This window comes from Trachypithecus francoisi, unplaced genomic scaffold (genome assembly GCF_009764315.1).
Source record: "Trachypithecus francoisi isolate TF-2019V2 unplaced genomic scaffold, Tfra_2.0 Lachesis_group16, whole genome shotgun sequence".
In the NCBI taxonomy this organism is placed as follows: domain Eukaryota; kingdom Metazoa; phylum Chordata; class Mammalia; order Primates; family Cercopithecidae; genus Trachypithecus; species Trachypithecus francoisi.
Window position 1 is genome coordinate 98,711,885 of NW_022681461.1, and position 11,664 is coordinate 98,723,548.

Here is an 11,664-nt window from a genome sequence, read left to right on the forward strand (position 1 = left end):
GCTTGGTCCCACCCTTGTCACCACCCACCCCCTGTGGACACGCCCACCCTGATGGCCACTTCCCCAGCCCCGTCCACTGTCATTCCTCCTTGTTCATCAAGAGCTTTGCCTCTGGTAACAGAAAACAGGTGGCCACGAGGAGGCGCTGTGGGACTTGGGTGCAGGGAGGTGGGGGTTTTAGTCAGCCCTGACCTCATGGCTTTCAGCTGCCAGAGTCAAAGTCCCTTCCCAGCACCTGTGTGTGTTTCACCCTCAGCCATGGTCATTGTCACCTGTCTATCAAGATTCTGTGTCTGGGCCAAGCTGGTTCCCCTGGGTTGCTGGTTGGATTTGGGCTCTGGAATTGGGGGACCACTGGAATGATGATGGTCAAAGCCTGGGCACCTGCTCGTGTCCCTAAGAACATCCTCATTGCAGGGACTTGGATGTGCTGTGTCCCCAGACCCAGGGGGCAAGAGGGCCTGGGATTGGAGGCCATTGTGTCCCTCCAGAGCCTGGATGCTTGACATCCTTCCTCTCTGGGTACAGAGCAAGGTTCTGGGCACCAGGGGAGAGACCCAGCTTGGCCCAAGGGCCTCCTCGATCCCTGGTTGGGCCCCTACTGCCGCCGTGTGATGCTGCCCATCTTTCTCCACAGTGTTCACGCCCCGCGTCATTGGCACGGCTGTGGCCAGGTACAACTTTGCCGCCCGAGACATGAGAGAGCTTTCGCTGCGGGAGGGTGACGTGGTGAGGATCTACAGCCGCATCGGCGGGGACCAGGGCTGGTGGAAGGGCGAGACCAATGGACGGGTGAGTGGCCTTACCCTGAGGGTGCGGGGCTGGCCTCGCTGCAGCCCCCACCTGGTGACTCAGGCAGACTAGTACCACAGCTATGTCCATATCCCTGGCCCTGTCCCAGGCACCCTCTGCAATCTCCTTCATCCTCACAGCAGCCCAGAAGGCTGGCGTTCACGGGGGAAACTGAGGCTCCAGATGTTTACCACGAACCCAAGGTCTCATAGCCCAGGAATTGGCTACAGAGGTCTGATCTGGATCCAAGCTCCTAGGACCCTCCACCCTGTTCCATTTTTATTCTGGGCTGCCCTCACAGCTGCACTCTTCAAATTACTTGTAAGTCCCCAAGCTCTGTTTGCAGGAAGGGAGGTCACAGGACTGAGGAGGACACGGTGTGCTTTCTGGGCTCCTCCTGCCATTCTCTAAGGCCCCATATGCCCTGGTGAGACAGTAGGACACATTGTGTCCCTACCCACCTCCATCCCTTCACACTTTCCCAAGTGCCAGGTGGGCTTAAGAGCGCCCCGGGCACCCTAAGATTCTGCATAAGTCCATGGCCTCTTTATCCCAACACCCCATCTCTACCTCTAGCTTTGACCCATGTCTCTCAGTACGTATCCATCCAAGCACCAGAGCTCCGTGTGCCACCAATTAGAGAATGCCCAGCTTCCTCTTTGAGCTGCAGGTGCACAGGGCAAGTGCATGGGGCTGCAGAGGGCCAGTTAACCTTGGCTCCCAGTGCTGTCCCTTCCATTGTCCAGTGGCAGGAGCCGCTCTGCCTTCACCTATCAGGCAGTCTGCCCCTTGGAGGCGCTCAAGTCTGATCCAGTTTTTACCCAACTGCCTTGCAGAAGTGTCAAAGTTACTGAGGCGTAGGTAGCCCACCTAGAGGGCTGGGACCACTTGTTCTCAAAGTGGTCCTTGTGTGATTGGCATTAAAAGTGCCTGAAGCTGTAATATAATAAGCACATACCTGGTCCCTTTCCCAGATCCAGGTATTTTCTATACAGCATTAAGTTTTAGAACAACTAGTTTGAGTATTACTGGATAATTCCTGTCAATTTGACGCTGTTATCATTATGAAACATCTCTTCTTTTCTCTGGCATTTATTCTTGCTGTAATCTCCTTTATCTGCTGTTGTAGTGACACCAGCTTTCTTGGGATTAGCGCTTTGTGTGGCATATTATTTTCTCTCATACTACTTAAACTTGTCCTTTTCCTTATATTTAAAATGGGTCTCTTATAAATAGTTGGGGAAGCCAGTCTGATCTGACAGTCTTTGACTTTTAATAGGCATGTGTAGTCCATTTACATTTAATGTAATTACTGAGCTATTTGGGTTTAAATAAGTAATCTAACTTTATTTTCTATTTGTCACATCTACTCCTTTTTTCTTCTCTCTTGCCTACTTTTGAATTAACGTATTTTTAATTCTACTTCCCCTGCCCTACATTGGTTTGTTAGTTACACACTTTTTTTCTTAAGTGGTAACCTTACACCAGAGATTCCCTTAAATGCGTACTTTTTTACTATTTCCCAGGCAATGCAAGGAAGGACCTTGCAACTTTTGATTGTATCCATTTTCCTTCCAACTTTTGTGCAAGTGTCATCATGTATCTTAATTCTATATATGTTCAAACCTCAGAAGACATTGTTTTTGTTTTAGGCAGTTGTGCTCATTGAGATTGACCCCGTGTTTACCTTCCCCGGGGCTCCCCATTTCCTCTTGCATTATTGTATTTCCACCCAAGACCATTTCTCTGCTGGCTGACATCCCCTCTCTTTCATATTTTTTAAAGTTTATCTGCTATTCATGAAGTCTCAGTTTCTGTTGAATCTAAAAACATCCTTATTTCACTTTCTTTTTAAATATTCACATTGTAAAATGTTTGTAACTGATAATTTTGAAACAAAATTTCAAACATAAAATTTCAAAATTTCATCTTAAAAGTGGGAGTAACCTGCCCAGATATACCAGTTGTGAATGTTTTGCTCCCTTTGCTTTATCATTTGCACTGTGTGTGTGTGTGTGTGTCTATTTCTCTCTAACTCATTTGAGAGTAAATTGCAGAAATCGTATTTCTTTACCCCTAAGTATTTCCTAAGACCAAGGACATTCCCCTTTGATATAATACAATGATCTAATCCACTGTCCCTATTCAAATCTTACCAGTCATCCCAATCATGTCTTCTCTAGCTCTTTTCTCCTGGTCCTGGATCCAATCCGGGATCATGAACTGCTGTGATCCTTAACTCTCTTTAATCTAAAATATTCCTCAGCCTTTCTCTGCCTTACATGACTTGTACATTTTTGAAGAGTTTCAGCCAACTAGTTTTATAGTATATCTCTCAATTTGGGTTTGATGTTTCTTCATGATTAGATTGAGGTTGCATTGGGAACACCACAATGGGGACGTTGGCACTTTCTCAGTGCTGTAGTGTCCTGTTAGGAGATGAGTTATACCAGTTTGTCTCATTATTTGTGACGTTAACTTTGATGATGTGTTTAAGATTATATTTGCTATGTTCTACTGTGAAGTTAACTGTTGCCTGTCATTAGCAAGAAATGTGTAGGGTAATACTTTGAAGTTAAGTAAATGTCCTGTTCCTCTTCAAACTAGTTCAAATGTACTAGTTTTATCTTCCCTTGATGAATTTTATCTGTTCTATTATTTCTATTATGGCTGAAAAAATAGTGATTTTTTTTTACTATCTATAGATATTAGTTGGCATTCTACTGTAAGGAAAACTTTCTTTTCTCTTGTACTTATTCATTCTCCCCAGGAATCAGTCATTTTTCCAAGGAGACCTAGTTCGTTTCTGTGAGTTGTTTTGAGTTCATTTTTGAAGTTCATTTTTGAAGTTTTGAGTTCGTTTTACTGTAATATGCCTAGGTGTGATTTTCTCTTTATTTATTCTGCTGAGGATTTGCAGAGATTTTTTTGAACCTGTGGCTTGATGTCCATCACTTTTGGAAATTTCTCAGCCAGAATAGTATCTGCAGACAGTGTGTCTGTTCCATTTTCTCTCTTTTCTCCTTGTCGGACTTCATTCACATGGATGTTAGAACTTTTTACCGTGGCCTCATATTATTCCCACAATTTTATGTGTTTTTCGTCCTTTTTTCTCTCTGGTTTTCTATCTAGTCACTTTCTAGTGACCTATCTTACAGTTTATGCATCTTCTCTTCTGCTTTGTCTAAATCCCTCTGTTGGATTCTTCATTTCATTCATTATATTTTTCAGTTCTAGGATTTCTATTTGACTTCTGGTTTAGGTTCTCTGGTAAAATTACCTGCCTTTTCATCCATTTTCTTAAACGTACAAATTAAGAGTTATTTATCTCCCCTGACAGATGACCTCAGTACCTGTGGGTTAATTTCTACTGCCTGCTTTTTCTGTTGGTTTTTGTCATTTGGTCCTGACTGAATGCCAAGCTTGTGTATTAAGAAAAAAACTGTAGCTGTTCTGGGTGATGTTCTTTTCCTCAGGAGAATTTATTTTTTTTCTGACTGGCAGGTGGAGGGTGGGCAGAACATCTTAAATTGGCCAAGGGTGGTGTTTTTCTGGGTTGCTTTTATTCCTGGGCAATGGTTCCATCAGGTGCTTCTGAATTACAGGCCTTGCTGAGAACTCTGGACTTCCCAAGGACCCCCTATCTTCATGAGTCTCTACTTGCCCCTACCCCAACACAGACATGCACACACCTGCTTACACACACACACACACACACACACACACAGACACGATCCTGCCATCTTTTTCAGATTGGCTGGTTTCCTTCAACGTACGTAGAAGAGGAGGGCATCCAGTGACGGCAGGAACGTGGACAAGACGCACAGATTTTCTTGGGAGAGTCACTCCAGCCCTGAAGTCTGTCTCTAGCTCCTCTGTGACTCAGAGGGGAAATACCAACCTCCCAGTCTTCCACCACCCACAGGGATGGGAAGGGTGTTGAGAATCCTAAACTCGAACCGTTTCACTGTCAGCCTGCCCTTGGCGACCCATCACTGGGTATGCTATTGTACATAGAGGAAACCTGGGCTCGCCCCACCCAGAGCACAGAGGAGGGGGCACCAGCAGCACTGCAAGCCAGGCTCTGGGTAGCAGCTGAGGCCGGAAGCCCATCGCCTGCCCCCGTCCAACTGAGATGGCGGTCAGGAGCCCAGGTTTGAACAGCAGATGCTGTCCCAGGAAGGGCTAGGGACAGCAGAGGGGACCTGCCCCCAGCCCCTGTGCTTAGCCCCTGGACTCAGCCTTGCCTGTCTTTTCCTGCTGCTCCCAGGGGGAGGTGTCAGGCCTCGGGAGGCAGATGGGACCAGAGCCAGGCTGCTCACTGTGGGCCCACTTGCCCCACTGTGCTAGGGCGCAGGAGGAGAGAGCACTACGGTGGCCCTCTGCAGCCACTCTGGCTCCCCAGACTTCCCTGACTCCCCCACTCCCCTCCATGCCAGGGGCACACCCAGACCCCACAGGGCAGGCCCCTGTCTTGGGAGGGGCCTTTGGGAGGATGAAATTCCAACCCTGCTCCCTGGTCAGTGGTACTGTTTCCTGCCTTCTCTCTTGAGAGACCCTTTCTGGAGTCCCGGGAAGGTGTCTGCCTGGCCCCGGCCCTGCTGCCAGGTCAGTACATCTTTTGTAAAAACCCTGAAATGGGCAGGGAAGAAAACAGGGATTTCTCCTCTCTAGATCCTTGCCAGGTCCTTCTCCAGGAGGCCCCTCTGCTGTCCTGCAGGGTGGTCCCTGAGGGTCTGCCCAGCCTTGGCATGAGAGGCTGGTTCTAGCCCCTGGCAGGGCTTCCTTCCAAGGGTCCCTCCAGCCTTCAAACTGGGCCTTGGGCAACTCAGAGTAAGTGCTCTTGGGGGTGGCTCTACCCCATTACCTCCCCCAGCCACAACTCCTGGCCTTTGACCTCCGGCTGGGTTAGCCAGACCCTGGTTTCTCTACCTGGCAGCAGTGTCTCCCTCCCAGCTCCTTGCCAAAGCCTCTGTTGAGACCTGGGCTTCCTGTAGCCCCTTATCCCTCTGGCCAGCTGCACAGCCTATGGGAGGTGCCTGGCCCAGGTTGGGTGTGGGGGAGGCTGATCCCTGCTGTGGGTGGCGCTGGGGACCTGCGGGCTCCTTCTGAGTTTGGCCTTGTGGCCTCTGAGCCTTATGCCTCTGGGGCGTAGGGAAGAGGTGGGAGGAGTCACGGGGATGGGGAGCGGCAGGATGAGAGTGGCCCTCGACAAAGGCTTGGGAAATGAGGGGAGGTGGAGGCAGGGCAGGGGAAGCGAGGAGTCGGCCTGGGAGAGAGCACCCTGGGGCCTGCGTGTCGGGGTACACCCAGCACTTTGCGCCCCACGGCCCAGCAGGCGCCGAGGATGGAGGGGAGGAAGCCAGTAGCCCCTGTGTTTACTGTCGTCAGAAAGGTCTTGTGTTTTCGTTTTGGGGTTTTTGTTGTGTTGTGTTTTTTTGGCTTGTTTGTTTTTTAAGGGGAAAAAAGTTTGTAATTATTTCATCCAAATCTCCCATTATATTTCTGTGAATAATAAGAGATTTTATAATAGCAAGAAAATGATGTATATTTTAGTTTGTTGACAAATAAGTCATCATGATCACAAAGGACACTGAGAAAAAATAATTTAGAACCCTGACCTTTCGTGAATTTTTTTTGTTTTGTGTTTGTTTGTTTTGAGATTTGTATTTGGTTTGGTTTGGTTTTTGCACTGCACAAAGGCAGGAGGGTTGGAGGGCTGAGTGCAGCCGGGAAGTCCGATGGTTTTCAGCAGGAGACGGGGTGTCCTCTGCCGGGGGCTAAACTGCAGAGGCCTGAGATTAGCTGTGAACATGTGGGAGCCCGATGCATGCGGGTCAGGGATCTGGGCCCCCCTCCCCCCGCGCTGGTGGCAACCCCAAATGGACACAAACTGTACATTTACCAATGGGTTTTTTTCAGACCATGGTTTTTACTTGCAAATAAACCTGAGTTCTTTTCTGCAGGAGTGGTCAGCCTTTCATGCCAGGGGAGGAGGGGATGGCTGGATTCCTCCACCTAAGTCCAGCAGGGTCTATCTGACCGGGTTGCTTGGATCTCAGCATGGCCCAACCTCAGCAGGGTCTGAGAGAGAAGGAGGTAATGGTGCCATGGCCACCTCCCGGCTGGCACAGCACCACGGGTTTCCCATGCGGTGCCCTGGAATTCTCCAGGTGGCATCGGGCATACAAATGGGACTGGAATTCCTGCCCCATCACTTGGGTACCTCCTGAGCCCCTGTTTCTTTACACGTATATTGAAGATAAAAATAGCCTCAGTGCGGTGGCACACATCTGTCATTCTAGCACTTTGGTAGGCTGAGGTGGGAAGATGGCTTGAGCCCAGGGAGTTGAGACCAGCCAGGGCAACATAGTGAGACACTGTCTCTACGACACTTTTTTTTTTAATAGTTGGGCATGGTGGTGCACATCTCTGGTCCCAGCTTCTCAGAAGGGTGAGGTGGGAGGATCACTTGAGCCCAGGAGGTCGAAGCTGCGGTGAGCTGTGATTGCACCACTGTACTCCAGCCTGGGCAACAGAGCAAGACCCTGAATGTAAAAAAAAACCAAAAAACAAAAAAACCCTCCATTTTGGTGGGTTCTGTGGTGTACGATAGAGAAAACCAAAATAGAAAATGAGAGATTTATTTCTCCTTCCCCTCATGGAGGACCGTCCAGAGGCAGCAGCACTAGGCTCCTTTGCCTTGCCCTGGTCCCTGAGTCATCAGGAACCCTGGCTCCCCCCTCCCTGCTCCCCCGGCTTCAGGGAGAATCCTCTTTCCTGATTCCCCGTCCTCAGAGGCTCCTCCTTCCCGATCCCCCATCCTCAGAGGCTCCTCCCTGATCCTCCGTCCTCAGAGGCTCCTCCCTGATCCCCCATCCTCAGAGGCTCCTCCCTGATCCCCCATCCTCAGAGGCTCCTTCCCGATCCCCTGTCCTCAGAGGCTCCTCCCTGATCCTTCGTCCTCAGAGGCTTCTCCTTCCTGATCCCCTGTCCTCAGAGGCTCCTCCTTCCCGATCTCCCATCCTCAGAGGCTCCTCCTTTTTGATCCCTCATCCTCAGAGGCTCCTCCTTCCCGATCCCCCATCCTCAGAGGCTCCTCCTTTTTGATCCCTCATCCTCAGAGGCTCCTTCCTGATCCCCTGTCCTCAGAGGCTCCTCCTTTCTGATCCCTCATCCTCAGAGGCTCCTCCTTTCTGATCCCTCATCCTCAGAGGCTCCTCCTTCCCGATCCCCCATCCTCAGAGGCTTCTCCCTGATCCCCCGTCCTCAGAGGCTCCTCCTTCTCGATCTCTCATCCTCAGAGGCTCCTCCCTGATTTTCCGTCCTCAGAGGCTCCTCTTTCCTGATCCCTCATCCTCAGAGGCTCCTCTTTCCTGATCCCTCATCCTCAGAGGCTCCTCCTTCCTGATCCCCCATCCTCAGAGGCTCCTCCTTCCTGATCCCCCATCTTCAGAGGCTCCTCCCTGATCCTTCATCCTCAGAGGCTCCTCCTCCCTGATCCTCCATCCTCAGAGGCTCCTCCTTCCTGATCTGCCATCCTCAGGCTCCTCCTTCCTGATCCCCCATCTTCAGAGGCTCCTCCCTGATCCTTCATCCTCAGAGGCTCCTCCTCCCTGATCCGCCGTCCTCAGAGGCGGCTCCTCCCTGATCCCCCATCCTCAGAGGCCCCTCCTTTCTGATCCCTCGTCCTCAGAGGCTCTTCCTCCCTGATCTCCCGTCCTCAGCATGCCCTTCCCTCCTTGTGGCCGCCTCATGGTCCACAGTGGCTGCTGGAGCTCCTGCCACAGAACCATGAGAGAGAACAGAAATCCCCTTACAGCTCTGGCCAGTGCCCGGTCAGGAAACAGCCCATTTTCTAGAGGTGGAAACTGAGGCTGCGATACGTGAAGTGACTCGTCCAAGGCCACACATGACCCCTGCACAGCTCGGTCTGATGCCAGAGTCCACGTTTCTGTTCGGGCAGCACCCAGCTCCTAAGCAATGACTTTCTGCTTCTCAGGCCAGCCCCTGGGTCTCCCACCCTTCCTGCAGACTGGACCCTCGCCAGCCTTCGCCCCCACTGAGGCTGCTGGGAGGCAGACCCGATGGGCAGGGTGAAAATGCCCCCTTCTCCAGGAGCTTCCAACACTGGGAACCTCTCCCTTGGGCCGAGCCTTCTTCTCCCAAACGTGCAGGCTGGACCATGCCCATCTCTCCTGGCCTTGCCCGCATTCACTGGTATGGCAGCCGAGTCCCCAGGAGGGACCCCTTGCCTGAGCCGGCCCCACCCTCCTCACGCAGCCCTCCCTGCTGCTTCTGGCCGCCTGGGGGTGGCAGGCAGGTGTAGGTGCAGGGCGGCCCCTGGACAGCTGACCGTGGAGCGGGCGTCCCAGGCTGGTGATCAGAAGGCTGAGTCAGGGAGAAGTGATGGGGCCCTGCATTCTGAGAGAAAATAAAATAGCTCCTGTTTACTGAGTGTTTTCTTCTACCAGGCATGGGGGCTCTGGGCGAGCACATCCCTCCTCTCCCTCGGTCTCTGCCCTCCCTCGGTCTCTGCCCTCCCTCCGCCCCTCCCCTCGCTCCACCCCTCCCCTAGCTCCATTCCTCCCCTTGCTCTGTTCCTCCTCTTGCTCTGTTCCTCCCCTTGCTCTGTTCCTCCCCTTGTTCTGTCCCTCCCCTCGCTCCATTCCTCCCCTTGTTCGGTCCCTGCCCTGCTCCGTCTCTGTCCTGGTTGGCTCAGGCTGCCATGAGCACTGTGGCTCAGGCCCCAGACCCGGCTGCCTCAACTGAAATCTCCTTTCTCATGGTTCTGAGGCTGGAAGTTGGAGATATAGTGCTGGAGGTCATTGGTTCCTCCTGAGGCCTCTGCACGCTCATCCCAGAGGTCTCTCCCTCTTCTCCTTGGGGACCCCGTCCTCTTGGATTAGGGGCCACCCTCAGGGCCTCATGTCACCTCACCTCTTCAGAGTCCTTCTCAGAGTCACATTTGCAGCAGGTTCTCCATGATGGCTTTGCAGTAAGAATCACTTCCACTCACTCCACAGTCCTAGCGAGGGCCTACTCTGTGCTTTTTTGATTCCCCAGGAGGAAACCAAGTGGAAAAGCCATGGCCCCGGGAAGCTGATATGTGGGGAGTGGGGAGGGGTAGTGGCAGAATTGAGGAACCTCTGGATTGGTTTTTTTTTTTCTGCTCCTTTTCTCTCTCCCAGTGCTTGTCCCTCTCCCCCTCCTTCCCTGAATGTGTTGCAATTTTCTACAGGACTCATACAATTCCTACTTGACCCACTTTGGCTGTTTTCTTTTCTTTCTTTTTTTTTTAAGAGATAGGGTCTCACTCTGTCACCCAGGCTGGAGTGCGTGCAGTGGCCCAGTCCTAGCTCAGTGCAGCCTCACAGTCCTGGACTCAAGCAATCCTCCCACCTCAGCCTCCCAAGTAGTTGAGACTACGGGCACGTGCCACCCTGCCCAGCTAATTTTTATTTTTTGTAGACGGGTCTTGCTACTTGGCCCAGCCTGGTCTTGAACTCCTGGCCTCAAATGATTTTCTCGGCCTCCCAAAAAGCTGAGATTATGGATGTGAGCCATCACACCCAGCCTAGGTGTTTTTCTTTTATCTATTAAGTGTTGCAAAAAAATGAATTTTGTGCTAAATTCTCTCATTTATCCAGTCAATTTTTATTGATTCCTTACCTGAGATTCAACATTGAACAAGACCAACAAGGTCCCAGCCAGTTTCTAGTGACATATCAGGCTGAGCTGACATGGAGGCCTCTCTCCCTCCACTGCCAACACAGAAATCCTTGAAAAAAAACATGCATAAGGCATATCTGAGCTGGAAAGAAGGGCCCATTCCAGAGAAAAAGAACTCGAAGCCAGAGGAGATACTGGGAGCTAACCCCAGAGCAGTCTCCAGGGTCTTGGCCCCTCTGGGCCTGGGACCGCTTCCAACACTCTCCTGGCATTGGGAGCCACAGTTGCAGATCCCCCGAGGCCAGAAGCCAGCACTGGACCCCCTGCATAAAGTTAGACTCTCAGAGAACCCCCGTCATGCAGAGGCGACTGACACACATGGATAGCTGGGAGTGTCTGCAAAACAAAGCCAAAAGCATGGAGCAGGATAAATGTTTTAAAACATTTTTTAAAGTTTACAGAAACAGAATAAAAAGGCACACCATACCCCATGCCAAATGAACCAAGAATGGTTAACCTTGGAGTTCAAAGATTAAAAGTAATCTGCTGGGCATCCAAGCAGAAAGGACAGGTCCCTTAAGAGGGGAAAAAAAAAAAATCAGGTTTGCTTTAGACATTACCCCAGTTAACACTCAACGCTAAAAGGCAATGAACGATTCGCACGTGGTCTTCATGGCAAGAGAGACCCAAGGGTTTGATGCTCAAATAGTTGCTTACTTGTCAGGTAGCAAGTAAGGCACTGCCGCATGTAAAGACTCAGGGGCTGTCTGGCGGGGTGGCTCACGCCTGTAATCCCAGCACTTTGGGAGGCCAAGGCAGGTGAATCACTTGAGGTCAGGAGTTCGAGACCAGCCTGACCAACGTGGCAAAACCCCTTCTCTATTAAAAATACAAAAATTAGCCAGATGTGGTGGCAGGCACCTGTAATCCCGGCTACTCCGAGGCTGAGGCGGGAGAATCGCTTGAACCCAGGATGCAGAGGTTGCAGTGAGCTGAGAGTATGCCACTGCACTCCAGCCTGGGTGACAGAGTGAGACTCCATCTCAAAAAAAAAAAAGGCTCAGGGGCTGTTGCTCAGGGGAGAACTTGTTAGAACAATGACCGGGGGCAAACTCCGGCTGGATGACTGGGAAGCTGCCCTAAGGACTGGGGCAGAGTGTGGAACTGGAATCTCTGGAAACAAGTCCCTTTTTTTTTTTC

General features: G+C 51.1%; 1 protein-coding gene across 2 annotated transcripts in view; it reads left to right on the top strand.

Annotated features, from left to right (window-relative positions):
* VAV2 (vav guanine nucleotide exchange factor 2) overlaps positions 1-6,757 on the top strand; it is a 232,918-nt gene extending 226,161 nt beyond the window's left edge. For both annotated transcript variants that reach the window (XM_033238640.1, XM_033238639.1), the window contains 2 exons: positions 638-792; positions 4,545-6,757. In XM_033238640.1, coding sequence (XP_033094531.1) covers positions 638-792; positions 4,545-4,592 — 203 coding nt within the window. In that variant the 3' untranslated portion in view covers positions 4,593-6,757. The remainder of the gene's footprint in view (positions 1-637; positions 793-4,544) is intronic.
* The last annotated feature ends 4,907 nt before the right edge of the window (positions 6,758-11,664 follow it).